The 23911-nt window shown below is 40.6% G+C and overlaps 1 protein-coding gene across 1 annotated transcript in view; it reads left to right on the forward strand.

Moving 5' to 3' along the window:
* slc7a14a (solute carrier family 7 member 14a) overlaps positions 1–23911 on the forward strand; it is a 44680-nt gene extending 20769 nt beyond the window's left edge. The window contains exons 2-10 of the mRNA XM_061743196.1: positions 1630–2173; positions 4425–4661; positions 7082–7299; positions 7393–7539; positions 11079–11287; positions 11372–11519; positions 13753–14248; positions 14332–14568; positions 17545–23911. Coding sequence (XP_061599180.1) covers positions 1867–2173; positions 4425–4661; positions 7082–7299; positions 7393–7539; positions 11079–11287; positions 11372–11519; positions 13753–14248; positions 14332–14568; positions 17545–17843 — 2298 coding nt within the window. The 5' untranslated portion in view covers positions 1630–1866 and the 3' untranslated portion in view covers positions 17844–23911. The remainder of the gene's footprint in view (positions 1–1629; positions 2174–4424; positions 4662–7081; positions 7300–7392; positions 7540–11078; positions 11288–11371; positions 11520–13752; positions 14249–14331; positions 14569–17544) is intronic.

Genomic DNA, 23911 nt, shown 5'->3' on the forward strand with positions numbered 1-23911 from the left:
TTGCGTAGAAGGCGGCTTCCGCAACTTTCAGGCGCTTTTTCTGCGCAAGCAAGCTTTATAGATGAGGCCCCAGGACTTATAAGGAAATGCTTTGCGGTGCAGGTCGATAATGACCCTAAACATACTGTGAAAGCAACTTAAAGGGGACCTATTATGGCATCTAATACCTATTTTAAACAGGCCTTGAATATCTTAAAAACAAGATTTTGATTGTTTTTGCTAAAAAAAATTGAAATTCAGCCTCTGAGTCATGTCTTTATCTTCCCATTCTCTAACCTCATTATCTATTCTGATTGGGCGGGGAGGCTATGATAATGAGGCTCTGTGCTGATTGGCTGCCTGAATGACGAGATACACCACTACAAAAAAATGGCGGAAGCTCCGGCCAGCGGAGTTAGTTGTGGGCGTGGTTTCACGCATCGGAGGCCAACCTATGTAAATCGCATCTGAACGGCTCGTAGAAGCCACGTCACACTGGATGGCTCATCCGGGCGGCTGTACAGACACTGCAGAATTTGGTTGCTTTCCTCCTTCTCTGAGTTGGCAGGCTGAGGGGAGACCACTTTATATATGTTAAAGCAAGAAAAAAATGTGTTTTTCATAATAGGTCCCCTTTAAGACTTTTTTGGAGGTAAAGAAATTGAATATTTTTCAATCTCAGATCAACAGAGACCCACAAGCATGCAACAACTGAAGGAAGCCGCAGGGAAGCTCTGACGTCCATGTGCTTCAGACTTCAGGCAGTTTGTGACTGCAAATAATTGTATTCACTTTTTAAAAATCATGGTAATATATACAATAATATCACTTCCTCCAAATACGAAGACTTGATACAAACACTATTCAAGAGAATAAAAGCTCTGTCATTGTCCCAATCCACCTGGACCTAACTGTATGTTGTACAGTATGTACTGTATGTTTGTAGTAATTAATGAATACAGGGATGCTGAAAGTATTCTCCTGACATGAGCCTTTTATTCATAATAATTCATGACTAACCAACTATGACTAACTTTAGCCACGACTGACTAACCTGAACACCCCAGATACATGTGGGTTATCGCTGCTCCCAGGTACAGTATATAGTCATGTTGGGTCAAGGCCTCGGCTGAGTGCTAATACTTCTTTGGAGCACAAGTTTCTTGCGTTCCATCTTCTATCGTGTGCCTGCAGTGTGGTGTTCGTCAGCATTTTCATACCCACTTGCCGGTAATTTGTCCTGATTTCAGCAAATGTTCAGCTGTCGAATGTTAATTGTGCTCATTGTTTATCTGGATGTTTATTTGATGACAGAAGCATTTTACCAGCATTTTTGCCGCAGTTCAGTGGCCTTCAACGAGCCCGGACATATTCCTCTCTTCCCCGTACAAACAAAAGGAAATGATTGAGCTCCCATGGCAGTCTCTAATGAGTTTGGCTTCTATAGCAACAAGGCTGCAGGGAGAGGCTTGCTAATTAGCTGCTCCATCATTGAAGAGGGCTTAATTGGTGTTCCAACTTGATGTACAGCTCAGTCTTTTGGCTTCTTTGCATTGGCATGTGGTGTCAAACACAAGCACCATGCCAGGCGAGTTATGAAATGTGCTGTGAGATGCTGCAAATCTTAACCTTCCCTCCTTTGTCTTTCAGGTGACTTTTTCTCTCACCATGTCGGGAAAAACTAACATGGTGTTCCACTGAACTGGAAACAGAGGCCCAAACAGAAGGATTACAACAGGTCTTCTTCAATCAAATGCATAAGGAATAATTCCACGTCCAGTATTCCAGACCATTTGTTCCCCGACCAAGCCAGTGTAGATCTTAAAAACATCAGAAAACCTCTATCTTGCGCTCTTCCCTGAGAATTTTGCATCGTTAAACTTCATAATGAGCGGTCTGGCTGTGAAACTGGACCCTCGCAGGGTACAGTGGGGCGCAACATGGAACACTTTTGCGACCCGTGTCCTGAGGACCAAACCTGTGGAGTCCATGTTGGATTCGGCCACGACGGGCACCAGCTCACATGGGACCAAGTTGGCTCGGGTGTTGTCCACCGTGGACCTGGTGTCGCTGGGCGTGGGCAGCTGCGTCGGGACGGGGATGTATGTGGTCTCTGGGCTCGTTGCCAAGGAAATGGCCGGTCCGGGAGTCATTGTGTCATTCATTATCGCCGCTGTGGCCTCCATACTCTCAGGTAAGACTGGAGCGCATGCACATACATACATGTATGCAGTAGGTCTTGTTTGAAGCAGCCTTTCACCATTTCTTACACGATCACACATACATGAGTGCGGTTTGAGTATAAAGGTTGCTTTCATCCATATCATCATTACAAAATGTGATTTATATGAAGAGCTTTTTAATAAGTGTGCAATTATTACAAGGGCAAACACATTATACGGGCATGGCAATGAATTTAGAGGCAGTAGAGAGGCACTCAGAGGATATTTTAGTGTAACCTCAACGCTTCCATCGATACCTTTAACACAGCCTCTTACTACTGGGACACACCATTCCAATAAATGATGCAGTAAAATGAAATAAAACAACTACACCCTCTTAATTTTTTTCATATTTTACATCCAGACATACTTAAATTCACACTGATTGTTACTACGTATTAAAATCGGTAAAATACGACCTCAGATGAATAACAGCATGGCTCATAATACACAGCATCATTAAGTATTTAACAAAATGCAGAAGCAGTGTGAAAAGTTAAGTACACCCCATGATTCATGAGTTTGTAGACCCTTTAGCACAAACATAATTGGCATAATTAGTCCCTTACAGTCTTCTTATTCTATAGATTATTTTTTTCAACATAGCTTTGTTAATGATCATCCGTAATATTTCCCTGAGGTGTAAGTCTTGACTCTGACTAAGCGAAACATTATAACATATTGATTAGTTTGATTGTCTGCCAGTCTGTAGATTAGCTGCTGTGCATTCAGACAGAAGCTCCCACATTTGACTGTAGGATCCTTTGGTGTACAGAATAGTTTGTAGTCGACCCAATAAGCCCAAGGTGCACATATCCTATGGTTGGAAATCAAGCCCAAAGAGAACCTACTATTCACAGTCATTTCCCACGGTAGAGAACATACCAAACCAATCACAGCTGGACAGGGGTGTGCTTTACACGATGATTCATAAGTGACTTTTCAAAACATCCAAGATAAGGGTGGTTATTGCCAAGAACCGCAGGATACGATACACATCACAATACCCCAGTCGCGATACGATTTTGCGATATCCAAATTTTGCAATGCATTGTGATTTTATACATAGTTCACTGAAAACTGTAAAAAGATTGACCTATATCAGATTATAGTGGTAATTCATGGGACAAACTGAGTCAAAACAATGTAATTTGAATTATCCATGTCGTTTTATTGTAACTATACAAGCTAAAGCTCCAAGATATTTCCATGTGTTTTTCATATTATTTACATAATATGAAATTAACATTAAAAATATTATTTAAACCCGTGTATACAATAAAGTTGTACTGTATTTACAACCCGTCTGAAATAACATATTATTTAAAAAAAAAAAAAATCACTATTCAAATTTTGAATATCGATATCGAATTGGCCGGGAAAGTATAACGGTATATTGCCATATCAATATTTGGCCCCAGAAATACAAATAACACCTTGGATCAACACGTTTTTACTGTGAAACCAACAACAGACATTGATCAGTGTTCCTAGCTTAAATCCTGGCTCATTTTATATGACACCAGAACTTCATTCAGCAACTCGAGATTTATTTTTCATATGTTCCTCATAATGTGAATTGGTCATTCAAAATTATCATATGTTTAATCCATGTTTGCTGAGGAGTTGCAATGACGTTGATGATGCTATGTAGTGTTTTAATAGTAATTCTATGATATCCTTGATGTGGTGGGTCCTATGAAATTTGACCTTATCCCCTAGAAAAAAACTTTCTTCAATGTTTTCTTTTGTGAATACAACACTAGTTGGAAATGGCCTTTTAACTCTTAACAGGATTATGGAAAGCAGCATTTGCTTCTCTGATATCATTGCTGATGCACTTCATCCTTGGCATTTTTGTTAACAAACACCTGAATGCACTAGAGCAGAAATGTACTAAAAGAACATCAGCTTCTACAGAATTCTGATAATCAGTTAATCAAGTTGATTAGCAGCGTCCTCTGCTCCGTATTCTCTCTGTTTGTACAGAAGCAGTAAAAGTAAACCGTTTTTCATAATCATGTTTCTGCATTTTGGCTTAGATTTTGCAAAATAAATAATCACACCGGCTAATATACCATAAGATGCTGTTCATCCGAGGTTGCATTTACCTGGATTTAAGACAGAGTGTCTTTTAAAAGAATAAGTCTGTATTGATAGGAAAATATTGTTTCTTTATGCACGTGTGCCTACACTGTTCTGGTCTCCTTCTCTGTCCCAAAGGAGTGTGCTATGCTGAGTTTGGCGTACGCGTGCCTAAGACGACAGGTTCGGCCTACACATACAGCTACGTGACCGTGGGCGAGTGCGTGGCTTTTTTCATCGGCTGGAACTTAATTCTGGAGTATCTAATTGGCACTGCGGCAGGGGCGTCGGCTCTCAGCAGCATGGCGGACTCTCTGGCCAATCACAGCATCAGCAACTTCATGATTTCACACATCGGCACACTAAAGGGCTTTGGTAAGTGCCTGAAATACTTTTACAAGTCCTGATTTGAATTTTTTATGGGTTTGACTCTAGTGGAGAACTAAAATTTTGCAGAGGTCCGACAAGCTCCTTGAAAGAACTGGTATTTTAAACCATTTGCTTTAATCTTAGATTTGGTTTCACTGGATTATGATCTGAAGTAATTGAGGTATTTCAATTTTCTTTTTTTTTTTTTTTTTTTCTTTTTTTTTTTTTTTACAGTTTTTTGCATCCTGGTCAGTTGTCAAGATAGATTATTATAAGGCAAAAATTCACCCAAGTGACCTGTGGAGAGATATCATCTGTGTTCTTCCTTGCTTACTTTTATCAGAAAGGTCAGAGTCAGACAGAGTTTCTTAGGTGGGATAACAAAACTTCAAATCTGTTGACTCAACAAAAAACCCAAAACAGAGTTAATAAACTCTGTTCTTCCTGTCTTTTAGCCTTTGAGTGCAAAAATCGTCTGCCCATTTAACATTTTTCATTGTGGAAAACATGCACTCTGCCGTATCACAGAGAGGACTTTGTATTTGTCTCGAAAGGTGAGCATTATAAAAATATTGACAATGAAATATGAAGACTATCTGGGAAATTATCCAAACCATACTAGACGCATTTTGCTGCTCATGTTGGAAGTCATATTTGAAAATAACAGCAGTCGTCCCATCATCACAGTCACGGAGAGAATGCTTTAATAGTGTAATGTAATAGCTGACATGCGTGTATACAGTGAGTCCATCTGGGTGACACTGCCTTGTCAGATTCTTCCTGCTGGCCACGGATGGCGGTTGGTGCATTACAGGATCAGCTCTGCTTTATGACCCAATGTACCCTAAACTTCTCAACCAATCACAGCAGGGTGTCGCTCTCCGACTCTGCCCTTCCAGCTGATCCAATCTAGCACCGAGCCCTGACAACGTGGGCACTAATGGTCACATGGCTTGCCAGCTGTTCCATGTCCTCATGGAAAGTTCATGTTTCCTTTTCCTGCTGTGGAATTGTTCCCCCACACCTCAGCGAAAGTGTGGAATTTAGCTCAAAATATATCCCATTAGTCTCCAAATATACACAGTTTGTGTCCTGGTGCAACAAATGCATTAAGTGGGGTTAAACGTCTCTAGAAATACTTCATACTTCAAATGACAAAAAAAGGGTTCATTCTTGTTGCAGTTGTAACTGTGTTTCCACTTCCTCTCCATTATTGAAAGTTTTTTTTGCTGTTTTTAAACTCTAAGTAGCATAAAAATAAGATGAAAAAGAAGAATGCAAGGCTGAAAATAATTTCCTGCTAGTAGAAAACCAACAGAGACCCTAGCCAGGCCGTTCCTGTAAGCCAATCTGAGTAGCTCCCCAACTACAGGAACATTCTTTGCTCAACGGAGGTTCCTGAAGGATTCTTTTGCAGGGCCGTTCCTAGTAATGGAGACACGCATCAATGATCTGGCTCCTGACAAACTACCTGGAACCCCCTTTAATGGAAACACCTACAGTGAGATCACAGCAGATCGTCTAAAATGTTCCAATCTCCCCAGCTTTACCACCACCCCAACTTCACATCATGCATCACCAGTTGTTCCTCTGAAATAGGTAGTGTATAGCAGCAGCAGAGAGGCGTGGATTAAATTTGTGTGTTTGAGTCCACCTGATGAAGGACCTGGTGTGAACAGAGCAATGATATGTAAAAAAAAAAAAAAAGCTGTTGTTATATCTGTGGTATTTTGCCTAATAAATCTCGCTAGTTGAGTTTCCATTACCACTAGAGTTGCAGAAAAACCTAAATATTGCAAATAAAAGCCTGTAATGGAAACACCTAGAATGAAAAAAAAAAACTGTCCAATATTGCAAAAACCTTTTCATTCTTTCATCAGATGGTTTTTTAGATAGTCTAGTTTAGCGAAAAAAAAGGGTAATGAAAACACTTTTTCACATTTGTACACCTCTGGCATCACTGGATGTGAAATAGGCGATCATCCGAAGCCATCAAAATCAATTACCAGCTGTTTGGGCTTCATAAACATGATGTAGCTGTACTGTAAGACTACTTAGTCATAATTGCATTACATATTGACTTTGCCTTTAAATAATCCATTGAATGATCATCTGGTGCCTTCGTCGTCTTTTGACTAGTTTCACAACAGCGTTACCAGAAGTCGCAATAATTTGTCCAAACTAAAGACTTTTTCATCCATATTCTTGGAAGTTGAGATTGTTACACTCAGAGTTACACTCAGAGTTACACTCAGAAAAATAAACTCAAGGTTCAGTGAAAAACTGAAAAACTGATGTTGTCTGGGCTAAAAGTATAATCACTATAATATAATGAACGTTCTAGGCTCAACCGTCTGCAAACATATTCCACATACAGACATATGTGTGTCTATCTATATTTGGGCATGTGTTTGTTTCCTCTCTAGGTAAAGGAGAGCAGTCATACCCAGATCTGCTGGCACTTCTGATAGCCTTGCTGGTGACTGTGATCGTGGCTTTAGGAGTCAAAAACTCTGTTGGCTTTAACAATGTGCTGAACGTCATCAACCTCATCGTGTGGGTGTTCATGATGATCGCTGGACTGTTCTTTGTTAGTGGAGAGAACTGGGATGAGGGGAGATTCTTGCCCTTCGGCTGGTCAGGGGTATGCAGGCGTAAATACAGACACCCAAACACATCAAAGCCCAAATGTGGTGATATTTGAGCCACCATTAATCATGCATCTCATGCGTTGCAGGTGATGCAGGGAGCAGCCACCTGTTTCTACGCCTTCATTGGGTTTGACATCATTGCAACGACAGGAGAAGAGGCCAAGAGTCCCAACACCTCCATCCCCTATGCCATCACTGCCTCTCTCATCACCTGCCTCACTGCCTACGTCTCCGTGAGTTACCCTTCTCTGCACAAATATTTGATATATTCAATCACAGAAACCTCACACGTGTTTCTTTAGAAGCATTCGATTCTAGAGGTGGTTTGTGTTCATTTATGACAATAAATACATAAATAAATACATATTTTATTCTAGAATACTTTTGTTTACACAAGAGTTCATAATGGACTCAGTATCCTCATGGTCCCAAGGTTCTGTGATTGCAAATCATCATTCTTCCACGTCCGTGCTTGGCACGTGGCATCTTGTGTTCCTGCTAATATGCTTTATTTGATTTCCACCAAACATTGCTTTTACATTATAGTCAAACGTGTCTGCTTTCTAAATTAGACAAGTCCTGTTTTTGGAGAGACCTTTTCTCCTGGCCACTCTTTCAAACAAGCCATACATGTGGGCTGTCATTTTATAATTTTATTGTCACAAACATTTCCTAACAATGCTAAAATCACTTACTAAGACCAAAGTGCGGGATGTACAGTAACTTAGACTTTTTTTTCTTTAATGCCTACAGTTTCTGTCAGCATTGGATATGAATTTGCTGGGATCTCGAAAGTTCCCTGCATGTAAATAATCTTTGTCCCTGTAGAATAATGGATGCCATAGGAGTATCAGTATAAAAACCAAATATTTTTCTTAGAAATCATCTGGCACGGTGTGAGATGAGATATTAACTTGGCTCCATGACTCCAGTGATAGGAAAATGTTACTTCAATTATTATTACGCCTTCAGCTTCAGCTTTGGCCCTGAACCATAAAGTCTGAAGCTGGCCCAAATGTGAGAGAGAAATAACAATCCTCCCTCTGCAATCTGACTGTGTGGGTTAGAATCTCAACTCTGATCTTTATGTATTCAGCAGAGACAGCCTAAAGTTTGTTTAATGTGTGCTGGGTGGTTGTTGCCATGGGTGCTGTGTGAGAGCAACCAATCAGCAACGAGGGATTTCTCAGCATTGCCTGTGGCGAAGATTCATTACATCAACTTCAAACTCTGCAACTTCTTTTTGAAACCCAAGTCACTGTTTCCCCGTCTCTCTCCATCACATTCATCGTCGCTCACTTCTGCTCCAAAACTTTCTGAAGCTTTCTTCATCTGAATCTTTCTTTGATTAGTCTCACACTATAGGCATCTTGGAATAACTCTCCCGCTCCCGTGAGGATCTTCTACCTGCTGCAGTTAGATTCCATGTTCACATTTCATGCATACCTGTCAAGTTTTGGATTTAAAAATAAGGGGAATGTTTTCAGCAGTCGCTGCCAGCTGTCCCACCAGCCCAACCGAGGTCCAGTATCCCTTACATTTTAAGAAAGGTTTGCAAAAAATCTAAAATAACTACCTGTCACCACTTACAAACTAAAATTAGGTGCTCAGAATCTGATAGACCTACTTTTGTTGACACTGAAATGGATGTTTCTATGAGTGTAATTTCTATAATAGAGCCTAAATGAAAACACAAAAGGAAAATAAAGCACATTTATTTATTTTACATATTTTCAGTTTATATACACATTGATTGTCTTCAAGTGAAACATTTACATTTTCTTTTAATTTTTCATTTTCACTTATGTGGCATTCACTGACTGATTATACCGGTGCATGTTTCTGTGCCTCTAGCCGGCGCTTGTGCTTGGCCGATTTTTCATGCTGACGGATGAAAGATTTCCATGTTCTTTTATCTGCACCATGAGAAAAACCAGAGAGCAGAATCGAATGTCAATACAAGCTTTATTATATCATGCACAATATTTTTCTGATGAATGTATATTTGTCTGAGACCACAGAGGTTAGAGAAAAAATGCACACTGAGAATTGTTCCTGCAGTCTTTTTATACCCAAAAAGAGGAGTTCTGTTTTTCTATGAGTGGGGGTCTCCAGCCCCGAGCCAGACTCCAAGAAAGACATCTAAAGATGTCACAGTTTTGAGTTAACTGTTCCTGTTGATTGTTTTTACTTGAGAAGACTCAGCAAAAAAGTCTAAACAATGAGTACTTTTAAAAACAGAAAAAGGGCCCTGCTCTAAGGATACCCCCAACAAGGAGCTGTCTCCCAGGCTCCAGGGCACACTGCAGCACCAAGAAAAAGGTCACACAGAACGATGAAAGCTTAAAGCCTACACACTGAATAAGAAAAGCTCACTAAGTTACACACTAAATAGAAATGTTCCTGTTACATTACTCATGTAGTTAGAATGTATAATCTATAGAAAAAACAATGTCGTCAAGTCTTAACAAGGACATCATCCCCCGTGAGAGACACTAAAATTGCAGTTACAAAACTTACAGAACGCGAAACTTCTGCCACCTCAGTCTCAGGGTCCTGCATTCTCTGAAACTGTGACAGAAAGAGCCTCTAACAATACTGTTATAAAAAGTGGGAACATCTCACAGGCCTTGTAATACCACTTTGTTCCACTGGAGGTGATATTAATCACTTTTGTAGGGGGTATTCATCTTCCATGTGAGTCATGTTGGCAGTAAAGCCAAGAGGGGCCATTTAGGCTGAGCTCAAGTGACTGAGGGGCAAATCAGTGGGTAAAAACTGGCTACCATTTTGTACTCAAAGAAACTCGCTAATGGATCATCTCGGACTACTGACGGATACCTTCACAGGCCAAATATCTGGAGCCAATGGGGGAATTTTAGCATGTGCTACAGCCAATGAAAGTACAAGGAATTGGCTGGCGTCATGAAAGAGGAATCCTGCAAAGCAGCAGGGAGACGCTGAGAACTTGAGCTGAACACGCTACGCCACAATTCAATGTTCGCATGCAAACACAGTAAACATCCTACATCAATGTAAGAGAGGGTAAAAGCGTACTAGACGAAAGAATAAGAAGAAACAAGAAAAGTAAGGAAAGTGTTGACGTGTTATGGTCTTGAACTGCAGTCCCATGACTGAAAGTGTTGGACATGTTGTTATCCGCCCCCTTCATCTTCCCTCTGCTCTGTCAATACAAGCAGGTGACAACCTGCTTATAGGCTGAGAAGCTTGTCGTGGGTACACATGTATGTCAAGACTGTGTGATGAATGATGTGACAACAAGAAGATAAGTTGATAGGACACATTTTGGACCAGAATTAAAGGATTATGGATTCAACTAGTACAAAATAAATAATAAAAAAAAAAAACAATTATAAAAATATCAACATTTTAAATCAAAAAGTTCAGATGTCAGCTCCCTTGTGTCATCAACAAATCCAGTTGTTAACGTGGCCATAGGAGGTATTCACCAGGACATAGTAAATAAAACGATAAGGTCTTAACATATGATATATCTTACACCATTAATTTAAACCAAGCAAAAATGCAGATGCAGTGTGTGAAAGCAAAGTAATGGTCATGCAATTCAAATCTGGTGCAGCGCAGCATTTGTGACAGATGGCCCTGCATGGTTTCTCACGCAAGGATAAAAAAATACACACACGCTGGGAGAAACATGACTCATGAGCCTGTTGTGAACGCTGAATACAGTACTTTTGCAAATATAAATTGCTAAGAAGCAGATGTAATAATAAATGCATCTCCTGTCCAGGTTTCTGTCATACTCACCCTGATGGTGCCATACAATGAGATTGATGCCGATGCCCCACTGATGGAGATGTTCGCCGCACATGGCTGTATGTTTGCCAAGTATATCGTGGCTGTGGGGTCCATTGCTGGACTGACTGTTTCCCTCCTGGGGTCCTTGTTTCCCATGCCCAGGGTCATCTATGCCATGGCAGGAGATGGTCTTCTATTTAAGTTAGTCTAATCGGTTTCCTTTTTGTTTTGTCATATTATATGAATGGAATACATGTTTCATTGATCTTATCTTCATGTGTTCAGGTTCCTGGCCAATGTGTCTTCATACACAGAGACCCCTGCTGTAGCTTGTGTGGTGTCGGGCTTTCTGGCTGCCCTGCTGTCCCTGCTGGTCAGCCTCAGAGACCTCATAGAGATGATGTCCATAGGAACCCTGCTGGCCTATACACTAGTGAGTGGCACATAACAGTGATATAAGTGGAACACTTCAGTCGGATTAAACCTGGTGCACCAATGTTCTTTATATGTGAATGAGTTCTATCCCAATTTGAAACTGTCCTTGTGCTTTTACTAGAAAGGATGATAGAGAATGGAAAAAACAATCTAGTCACTGTAATTTTGTTCAACTTTGAAAGCACAATTATATAAAAGTGTTATCCTCTGACTTTTTCTGAACTACAGAATGTGTTGATATATCCAGAGATATATCATTATAAAACTGACATTATAAAATTAAAAAATTCAGACTAAATAAAAATGGTTCGAGCCAACATAGCAAAACGCTAGTTGACCTAAATCATCCCTTAAAGGGTTTATGCCACGAACACAGACGTGGCTTTAAAGGAGCATAAGGCAGGATTGAGGCAGGATTTATGAAAAAAATTCGTATACGTTTTAAGTTTTCTAGTAATAATGTCAGATGAAGCGTTTCAAACCAAAAAGAATGAGCCCTCTAGCGTATCTCTCTGTTGCCTTGAACAGGCTGTGTGCTGCAAAATGTGCTGCAATGGTGGGGCCGAATTTCCCGCGCTGTCCTGCGGATGTGATATCAAATGACGCTGCATGCGCGTTCTCCCCGTTCTCCCGTGCCAGTTTCGCTGTTGGCTACAGTACCCCCAACGGCCGTCGTGGTGAAGGGTGGCGCTAGAGAGTCTCATTTCTTAAAAGGAGCCTCATGCTCCTTTTAATATGACTTGACTAAATAACTTTGTTATGTACAAATAGGAGGACGTTGACATTTGTTCTTGTGACTGGAGCCAAATTTGATATCATGATTAAAATCTGAGTAATTCCATAGTTACGATAGCAAACCTTCTTTATCATGACTTTCTGCCAAGATTTGACTTTGTTGATTGTAAATCCCAAACAAAGTGAACCCATATATATTTTGGTCATGTGCGTAATTCCCCCCTCCCCCCGTTCTTGGGGTACCTTGCATGTTTCAAATGTTTCTGCTCTAACAAACCCCATTCGAATGAATGAGTCATTAACGGACTTGTGCAGACTTTAATAACAAGCTGGTTGCTCAAGTGCCAAATCACCAGACACATTGAATACACTTATGTAGTGAATTAACAGAAGCCCTTTAAAATAAGGGCCACAAAATTAGCTGAAATATACAGACGGAGAGAGTTCTGTCAATAAAAGCATTTGAAGTAAAACCAATAGCAAATCAATATGCGCAATACAATGATCTACAGTATAATCAGTGTTTACAAACCAAGTGAAGGAAAAAAAAAAAAAAAAAAAACCTAGAAAACTGCTAATGACCAAGGCTCAAGGAATGAATTAGAGGTGAATTAAAGCCACACTATTAAGCATTACCCCTTTTGGACTATATGGTGGTTTATCGATTGGCCGACAACGAATTCCATGTATGTGATCATGTACTTGGCAAATAAAGCTGATTCTGATTGACAGGACAAACTGCTAATGCTGCGTTAATAAATGGGAATGGTCTAACTAAAACATGCTGCAATAACCATTTTTTCCCACTACAGTTGTACTTTCTTGTGTCTTACCGCAGGGGTGTTGACAGGTTTAACCTTCATGTGGTCAGAAGTGCTGCTGCATAGACTGACTTTAATAACGAGCAGAAAATGATTAATTTTTTTAAGTAGGGGATGACTAGTTTTGGATTTCGGTGAATTAATTGTCATGACCACTTTTTTCATGAGTGGTTCCATATCAGCCCTGAAAAAGCTGAACAATAGGACAAAAGAATAGCTATCTATATTGTCCTGGGTAATTTTTCCACATTTTGTGCCTTTTCAAGCAAAGCAGTGCATTTTCCTGAGTAGTTAAATGTGTAATGATTCATTAAATTATTAACTTCTTTTTTTAAATGCTCTTTTTTATCATTAATTATCATTACTATGGTTAATTTTCCTCACTATTCCTGTGTTGCTCTTCGCCTTTTTTAAATACCTAACCATTTCCCTAATGATTAGAAAATTAAAAACAAGTGATTAGCTAATAGTTTATTAGCATTAGCAACTGATTCATTATCATTAGCTCTTATGGAAGTAATGACATGTGGCCCGTTTCTTAAATAATTAAGGTATTACAGTATGACTTGAAATATATTTTTTGGTGTGAGATTAACAAAAGAAAAAAATATTTTTGCATTGAAGGATGGTGTATTTCTGCTTCTAAGTCATGCTCATTCCTGTCCTGCTCTGCAGGTCAGCCTGTGTGTTCTACTCTTGCGTTACCAACCTGAAGGCGACATCCACGGTTTCGTGAACTTCCTCTCTGAGGAGCAGAACAAGAAGAGAAAGGAAGGTGTTCTGGCTGAGTGTGAGAAAGACGCCTGCTCACCAACCAGTGAAGCCGATGAGTACGGAGGCGCGCCCACCAACACCTGCGGAGCCAAAAACCTCCCTTCTCTGGGAGACAACGAAATGCTGATTGGAAAGCCAGATAAAAACGCGTACACTGCCAGCCACCCCAACTATGGTACGGTAGATATGACCACTGGGATTGAAGCAGAGGAGTCGGAGGGAGGGGTGTCCCGGCGGCTGAAGAAGCTGATTGGACCACGCTATTATACCTTGAGGATTCGACTGGGCCTCCCAGGAAAAATGGACAGGCCAACTCAAGCCACAGGGAAAACTGTCACTATTTGTGTGCTGCTGCTCTTCATCTTCAACTTTGCTTTCTGCTCATTCATCATTTTTGGTGAGAACAAGTCAGAAAAGCCTTACTCCAGATTAATCGCATGATGAGTTCATACATTCATTCTTCCTTCCTTTTTTTCACAGGAGCGAGCAGTATAGGCGAAGGTCGTTGGTGGGCGTTGCTGCTATTAATCTTCTTCATCATCGTCATTGCCCTTCTGGTTATCATCATCATTCAACAGCCTGAGAATCCAAAGCGGCTGCCCTACATGGCACCTTGCGTGCCATTCGTACCTGCTTCCGCCATGCTGGTCAATATCTACCTCATGCTCAAGCTATCCGTGATCACCTGGATACGATTTTCCGTCTGGTGCTTCGTGGGTAGGTAACCACTTTCCCTAAATGTCTAGGTTTCAGTATATTATCTTACAGAATAGAATGTTTGCCATTCTGGATGGATTTGAATTGACCATATGTGGGAATTCAGGATAATTTCAAAGGGCATTGAATGTGGCAAGTCTCCATTACTAGGAACCTTTAAACTTTGGCTCTAAGTATGGTCACCATCTTCTGGCCTACAGCAGGAGGATCCCCCCTTAAGATCGAGGTCCTTCTCAAGGTTTCTTCACTCCTAAAGGGGAGTTTTGTCACGGAGTGGTTGGATGAGGACCCAGATGCAGGAGAGCGAGAGGCAGGAGTTAAGCAAAAAGGGTTTATTTAAAAAAAAAAAGGCAAGAACCAAAAACGCTGCAGAGCAAGATTAACTAAAAACACTAGCGCAAAACCTGAAAACTTGGCACGACATATGGAGGAAGGAAACAGGACGGAACCACAAGGCGCAAGGGAAAGACAAGACCAGATATACACAAGGGGGTAACGAGACACAGGTGTGAACAATCAGGGCAGATGGAAGACAGGCGGGGCAGAACAGAAACACAAACTGGGGGAAATGTCAACCACTGACAAGTTTTCCTGCCACTGTTTGGCTTAAGGTTTTTCTCCCACTATGGGAGTTTTTACCTGCCAGTGTTTATGTAATAACTGCTCGGGGGTTTATGTTCTGGGTCTCTGGAAAGCTCCTAGAGACAATTTCTGTTGTAATAGACGCTATATAAATAAAATTGAATTGAATTGAATCTTGCTTATGTAGTGTAAGGTGTGGGACACTCAACTGTCACATTTTCAACCATTAAGAGGATGTCAGTCAGCCCCACAATTAGAATTATTCAGAACTTTTACAGGGACAAAACAAGCCTCTGCCTTGAGTTACTGTAAGTACTTCAATTTTGCCCTGAAAAACTGCTGGGATGGTGTGGTGTTAACTCAGAGCTGACTGGATATGCTGGAGGGAGTAGTAGTCCCCTTTGAGTGTTATTATCTTTCATCCCCATCATGGCGCCAGGTCCTGCTCAAGGTTTCTTCCCTCCTAAAGGGGAGTTTTTCCTTGCCACTGTTTAGCTTAAGGTTTTCCTCCCAGCAGGGGCGTTTCTTACCTGTCAGTGTTTATGTTATGTTTATGTAATAATTGCTCGGGGGTCATGTTCTGGGTCTCTGGATAGCACCTAGAGACAACTTCTGTTGTAATAAACGCTATATAAATACAATTGAATTGAATTGAATTGCATTGCATTGCATTGAAACAGCAAAAGGATGCACAGCATCTTTCTTAGCTCCTTTACTTATGATGATGGGTTGCAATTTATGTTTCTTTATTTTTTTTGTCCTCTTACTGTCTTCATTTTATTTTATTTATTACTGGTTATTAAACTGCAAAAGTGGTACACTGCTTTCACCGGACGGAATGGACTGTATAGTGGTAGCATCAGACTTAATGGATCCTACCAGGACAGTCACTGTAAATGGGCACTCAACATCTGAAGCCTCTTAGATTTTATCCTGCAGTCCCACTTATGCAAACCTGCCCCATGTTGTGAGACCCAGCAATAACTTGGCTCAGATTATGTTGAGTAATGGAGGGATTGATTTCATTATTCTTGCGTAGCTTATTTTTGTTGTGGAAGACAAAGGAAGTATTGTCTTTCCTGCCAGACTAGTATCTGTCTGTGCATCTGTATTTATCTTGCCATTAAGGGAACATTTGGGGATTTTCTCAGTGTTGTCACTTATAATGCCAGTCCCATTATACTACACAGTAATAAATCAGTTTCTGTCTATGCCGTTCTCGGTCAGCAGGGTCCTATTGCAAGGATCCATGTGCATTACAGTACTTTACACCTGAATACAAAGGAAAATAATGCCAATGTTAAAAATTACAAGACTTTCTCTTTAGAATTCTACTTCCTTCTTTGTTCGGTGCATATATGAAGACTAAACAAAAAAAAAAAAAAGATTAATATTGGTTTTAGCTGTGGTGGCAAAATTTCTAGGGTCTCTTCTCTATTTTAAACTGAAATCCCATTTGAGCTTTTTTAATAATGGGAGCATTTATAAAATGGTACTACTATGGCATAAAACATGTGCAATGCATCATGCAGTGTCATTTAAAACTTCTATTTTGGAAGTGTTGCCTTTTATTTGTTAGATTGTTCTTATTACATTGTTATAATATATAAATCCGATAATCAAATAGTGTAAATAAAACAAAATGTAATATTCTGGTGAGAAATTAATAGACTGACTTTTTACTTTAAAGGCAACTTTTTTTGGTTCTTACTCTAAGTTTATATTTCTTTCTTGGCGTTTTTCCCATTGTGGGGTCACCGCAACTGATTGTTGTGTTAAATGTATTGATTTTGCAAAGGTCTTACATTATTTTCCCTCCTCAACACAATGCTCTCCATTTACCCAGGCTTGGGACAGGCACCATGAGTTGCTGGGACAATGTTGGCAATGTGGAGTTCATTGTGTTTGGTTTAAAACTCACATTTTACATTTTGCGATGAATCTTTTGTTTGCTTTTTTTCATATTTCATGACTCTAGTTGTCTCTATTGGTAGAAGAGAGACAGGAAATAGCAGACATCTTTGCAGTAATGCAAAGAGAGGGAAGGGGGAAGACTACAGTAAAGGGCCACAGGCTGGGACACTAACTCGGGCCGGTTACACAAGGACCGTGGGCTCCACACATGTGGCACCCACTGAACTAGTGAAGCTGTCCAGAGGTGTCAGTCATTTCTCCACAAAAGGTCACTGTCAATCCTTTTTCCTCATCTTTCTTTTTCATGATCACTTGCTTTTTTCTTTGAGTACAACTAGTCTACAAATGTCAAATGAAATCATAGTTCAGTAGCAGCAATGTTTTTTTTGTCTTTAGGGCTGTGGTCGCTTCACACCGGTGTCCACACCAAGATAGAGCATGTCTGAGCGTATGTGGATTGATGGGTGTGTGTCTCCTCAGGTGTGCTCATCTACTTCGGCTACGGCATGTGGCACAGTACCTTGGAGATCACCGCCAGAGAAAACGAGGTGCACGCCTCCACCTACCAGCGCTACGATCAGGGTGTGGACGAGGGCTTCTGCGGCTTCGATGACGATTTCTACCCGCCCACCACCGACACCTGGGCTGCACCGGCGGGGGAGTCAGGGGTGACGTCACCCCCTAAGGCCAAACCCGAAAGTGATGGGATGTCATCGACGGGTGGACGCCGAACCGTAGCTAACAATGGCCTTGCGGAGGAGGATCCGATGGATTTCTGAAGGGACTGGACTTTGTGTTACCCTGAATGTACTGCCTTGTCTGCTGCCTGGGGGAGGGGAGGGGAACAGTGTGGGTGAGTGTGTGAATGACTGTGTGTGTGTGCATGCCTGCATGTGTGTGTTTGTCCGTGTATCTAACCCTTGGGCTAGATTGTTTCTGTGCAGGGGAACAGCTTGTTTTTTACCTTATTCGACAAAGCTCTGCACGCCGCTCCCACACAAACGCGGTCATCAAGGTCATGAGCTTCTCGACACATTCACTTGCCGTTCACTCACGTTGACATCCCACGCAAAGAGAGGCCACTTAGAAAAGTGCAGACGAAGCAAGAGATAAATTGTGGATTGTAGCGCTGTGAAACGAGTGATATTACGTCCTGAGAAACGTTTTAACTGTTTATAGCTACACGGGAGAGAGGAGGGTGATGAGGGCGATGATGGGCCAGATGGATCAACAGCTGTCTTCCTGTTTCAACACAGACAGACGGGAAACTTAGATGACAGCATGCCAAACCCAGATGACTTCCCGTTGCTGGGTCTGACTTTCTCTGCTATCTTTTTATGAGCAACACAGTGAAACATCTTTTCATAAAAAAATAAAATAAATAAAAAGATTTAAAAAGATTTTCTTCAATCTAAACATCTAGCCCAAGGGACTTAGAAGTGGATTTGGAAAAGGATGTTGGTGTTTTCTGTGACAAATAGTACTTGGACTTTGCTTGCAATAGTGCCTTCATCTACTGTACATGTACGTGGGTTTCTGGTTCTGTCCGTTTTCTACTTTCGTTTTGCCTGTGTGTGTATGGGGGTGGGGGGTGGGGTCTACTGTAGGTGCACTCAAACGCCACATTTACATTGATTCTTATGTCTCTGTGCGTATAAAGTGGGTTCTTCAGACTGTTTTGTATGTGTATATAAGGCATACGTAAATTTCCCCGACTCTGCTCAGCATGAAGCCCAAAATCCGTCCACCTGCAGGAAAGCGACTCGTGGTGCAATTTGATATATGTTCACTGGCGTACCCTGATATAGAGGAATAGAGCGGATAACAGGACAGATTTAAGCTTTCAGCTGACAGCCTACAGGGTTTTAATGTCATATTTGAGTCTCATTTGATTTTTATTATCAGTTCATTCAAGGAAATGTATTTTTTTCATAGTACAATTGTTCTCCTTTCTTACTCCTTTTGATTTTTCTGCACTTTATCTCTTTCGGCTTTGATCACACCTTTTGCTTTTCCAAGCTAACTCTTCCTTTTATCCGTTTGCCATCTACCTCCCACCTCTTCCCATCAATTGGGTCATTTTGTCATGGAGTTGCCACTCAGAGACGCATGTAATAGACAAGGGATTGGTTTTCAGTCTGGATTTCTAAAAGCGATCTGCTCTCTACCTAGCGATCCGTCCAAGCGTGTCTTCTGTCTCTCCTTTTTGATTCGTAACTAGAGCATTCATATCTCACCCAGGCCCACGGCAGCCTTGGTTTCCCTCTGTGTCATCAGTTTTCTTGTTTGTAGCTACTAGTTGTTGCAGCACCCTGAAGTGTTTGTGACAGTCATTCAGATCGAAGCATGAGCATGTGTGGTTGTGGTGAAGTAAACCTGCTGAAGCTGTGGGATTGATTGCATTTTATTGATGCAGGGCCAACAGTTTACTTGTAATAGAAACCTCTTGGCATAAAAGGTATTGTGCATGGTACCTCTATGGGATTTTTCCATACACCAAATAGCCCACAATTATGTCGTTTTTAAGTTTGAGTGTCAGGGGTTGGTCCTTTTTAAAAGCTTCTGGTGCTGCTTTAACCTTGATCGTTGCTGTTGTACGTTTCCCTTGTGCCCCCTGTTGCTGCATCAGTCCCCTCTAGGGAGGCCTTATTTGTCTAATGCACTAAATCTAAAGATGCCACGCAAACTTCCCACTGTACGTACCTCTACCCCTACCAGAATATCCTCATTACAACAAAAAGAAAAGGAAAAAAAAAAGACGCCTTTGGTGTGGTTCAGTAAAATTATTTGCGACATGCATGCGCGCTCTTAATACAACTCCCTCTTGTCACAGGGGTTTATGCTCATATTGGGCGACTGGGTGGAACATTCTTGTGATCTGGAAGGTTCTCAGATTTTCATGACCGTAAGCTGGAGACGACATCAAAGGCTGTGGAGGAGCCAAAATGTTCCTTCTTTTTTTTTTTACTTATAGTTTGACTTTTTAAAACAAACTAATCTCAACCAGAAAATATAATTTGGTGTTTTTTTAAATATTTTAATTACATTTTTTTAATAACTTAAAGTAGACATCAGATGGCCGTATTCAGTTATCTAGGGTCTTCTTCAGGAGCGTTGTGTCCAACCTTCCTCCAAACAGTTTTGAATAATTTAAGAATGATAACGAAAATACGATAAAACAACTTCCTGTAAAGCTAGAATCCACTTTGCTTTATGAAAAACTTAAACTGGAAGAAATGCAACAACTAAGATTACAGGCCAACGTCTCTGTTTGGGTGACTTGTAAAAGTAATCCAGCTGAAGCTGGGAAATGTTTGTTGCCCGATCACAGCTGAATGCGCTTGTCCTCCAAGACACGATGGAGACAAAACCAAAGCAGTTTGTACGAAGCAAAAGGTGATCCCTTTTTCCTTTTTGTGCTGTTAGAAACTTTCCCTTTTAAAACGAACGAGGTGTCCACTTCTGTATCTTAAAGGCTGGGTAGAGATGTTAGGGGAAAAAACAGTAAGATCTAAAGCCATACATCCAGATGACACCAAAGGACAATACCAGTTCACTGAAGAAAAGAGCTTGCCAGACAAGCTAATGGTTTAAGGACTTTGTTGGGGTCACTTAAGCCCCGTTTCCAATGAGCGGTCCGGTACAGTTCAGCTGAATTGATCAACTCAATTCAGGTGAGCGTTTCCACTTCAAGTCTGCTCAGTAGAAATGGGTCTTTATAATGATTGGCTATGTTTTTATCACGTCCATAGGTGATTGATAGTTTTTGTTTAGACTTACAAGCGTTTAATGAATTGCTTGCTATAGGTGTGTAAAGAGGATTTCAGGTAATATAGCAAAAAGAAAAGGAACGTTTTACAAAAACAATCTTTTACCCAACCTTCAACACTAGACTGGCTACATCGTCAGTTTTCTTTGGATTAGTTCACACATCATCACACGTAGCCAAAAGCTGTCCTCATGAATGAACACTGTCCCTTTTAACCTGACTAATAAAGGCAATCCCCACTTTATGAAAAAGTTAGTTTTAGTCCTGAAATAAAGTTGTGCACAGCAGAGTTTGCAACACTTTGTTTATTTTGCCAAGAAATTCAACAACATCGGCAAGAATTCATTGTTGCATTTTGAAAGACTTAGAGATAAGATAAGTCAGAGCACGGAATAGCATGCTAGTGACCCTAGCACCTACAAAAATTACATTTGAAAAATATAAAAATACATATGATGCTCATAGACAACATCGTGTTTTAGCCCAATTACAGTAAGTCAGCTTTATCTACTGGTCATTAATCCAGTTAACAATATAAATGCTGTACATGAGTATCACCCTAACAAATGTTTTAAAAACTGCCAGCACTAAGCATGATGAGAGGTTCTGCAGAATTCACATGTGCTAAAACATTTGCACATTGTACATCACACACTTTAGGTCCTATTTAGTGATCCTCAGCTAAAATACTTGACTCACCCATATCACCTACTAACAGCCAAAATATTCAAATGCCTGGGATTCGCAGCTCAGCCAAAACTTTAAGGCTGATTCAGATCAGTACTATGCCTGCGAAACCCCACTGTACAGTCAATTTTATACATTTACGACGCTGTGTGTGCGTGTGTATGAATAAAGAGCGTGGATGCATGTGCAGTACAGGTGTGTGCGCTTTGATGTGTTCTTGTGGTCTACACCTGCGCTTCGATGTGACCGCCTGGTTAATGTGTAGCATGCCGTCATGCACGAGGCCCCCTGACTGTAAACGTTGGCACTTGCATGTGGTGACTGATTGCAACAGGACATGATGGATACTAAACCAAAACCAAATGCAGACTTGGTTCTTATACCCGGGAGTCTCGGCCTCTATGCTCTAGAAGGATGTAACAAATGTTTTACAACTGTTAAGCTTCAACCATACCAAATATCAAGGACTACGTTCTTGGTTTGCTACATTGCTGCAGTTTGTGATTTTTCAAAATAGAGTGAGCGATTCTAAGTAACTTTTAACCCAGAACGCTGTTTGTCACATTCATTGAACATCTCCTCCTTTCTGCTACCTGCAGTATATTGTGAATAGATAAAAAGGAAGAAACATGGTAATGGTACCCGGCCCTGGCTCCCCATCCAGAGACTTGATCAATCAATCTGATCAACCTACTGCGGGCTACTCATGATGTGTGCTTAAAACTAACATCGTTATGCTTTACTCAGACCAAACTTTTAACCCAACCACTACAACTACTACAATTCACCCTAAAGAACCATAAAATTAATTTTTGTTGTAATCATATTAGTCCTAACCTTAACCAAGAGGTAGGCCTAAACATAACCAAGAGAAATCTAATCTCCTTATCCCACCGTTAACCTATAGCCTACATCTTGGCCCTAATGAACCCAGACTCTAATACTAAACCAAATTTATCGTAAATTAATCCTGACCACATTGATTCTGAAAAACTGTTCCAAGCTAAACCTAGTCCCTAGTCCCCCCCACCCCCACCCCTTCAGAGTTCAATCACCTCAACAAAGCATTACCTACCTTCAAAGTTCAAAGATGTTCCTCAAAGGCGTCCAGATAAATGACCAATACACATAATAATACGGTACCAAGAACTGCAGATGATTCGTGCTGGCCAGTGTGCTTCCTTTGACTGAAATTGAAATTACTTACCCTGCCTTTAAGCCAATGCTTTTCTTCCACTTTGATACAATGTTATTTTACAAAAAATGAATCATATGAACTAGAAGAAGAGTTTTTGATTTCAATGTTTTTGTGTCTCTCTCCCTCATTAGTCTCCTTACTCAAGTGTGAGAGCCAGGGCTCCCCTTTAAAGGACTATGTAGCACAATTCCAAACAGGAGGAACGACTCCTCTCACATCCTCCCTCAAACACCCACAATTCGCTTCCATCCTCTCAACCGCAACCTCTGCAAGCCAAAGTCCACTATGTTGGTTTACGTCTCACATGCAGAAGACTGTAGTTTCTTCAAAAAGAGCACTTAAGACGCTAACAGTTTTTCTTGGGATGGTCCGTCAATAAGCTACCCTACCACAAGAAGATAGATTTTCCTTTATTAGAGTAACTTGAGTCAACATTCAGTAAACTTCCAAGCTCGTATTTCATTGAAAACTGAAAGTATTAGACCCATGAATACAGATGCAATTGTCCTGCGCATGACAGTCAAAAGCACTAACGGAGGAACGAACTAAAGAGAAGTATTTTTCTACAGCTGTTTTTCATCCGCAGACCCTCCTTGGGTGGATGTGCTCTGTTGAGCTGGTTATTAGTCTTCACTTTATGAGCTGTGGGAGGCCTGGAGAAAATCCTAAAAATATATTTTTAACAACCTTAGTCTCTCTACAAAGATAAAGCTGATTTATAAACCTTAATCCTTTCCTTTGAAAGAGTTTGAAATGGTTGCCATAGATGTCCGGGAGAATTTAGAAAGTTTAGGAGCACTACAGGAAAAGAAAAAAAAATGCTAAAATTATTTTATTATAATTCTATAAAGGCTAGACTGCAAATGTAATCAAGTATTGCCACTATTGCTTTTAAAGTCAGCTACTATTTGTTTATTTTATCTTTGAGAAAGCGTGCCATGTTCTTCCTGTGCTGTGTGTTCGCCGTGGCCAAGTGTCCAGTCGGTGTGTGTTGGACTTGTTGGGATTGGCTTCTCTTGCAAACACTTTTCTCTTCTGTATATTTTGGCACAACGCTGTGTAAAATTGTTGGTTTATCTGTTTGTTTTTTAAAGGTTTCTTCCATATGTGTGGTTCTTTTTGCTCCTGGTTGCACTGTTTTTTCTGCTGAGTTGTTGATATTGCTTCCATGCAACAATGAAAGTAATTTATTG

The sequence above is a fragment of the Cololabis saira genome, chromosome 16 (genome assembly GCF_033807715.1).
Source record: "Cololabis saira isolate AMF1-May2022 chromosome 16, fColSai1.1, whole genome shotgun sequence".
Classification (NCBI taxonomy): domain Eukaryota; kingdom Metazoa; phylum Chordata; class Actinopteri; order Beloniformes; family Belonidae; genus Cololabis; species Cololabis saira.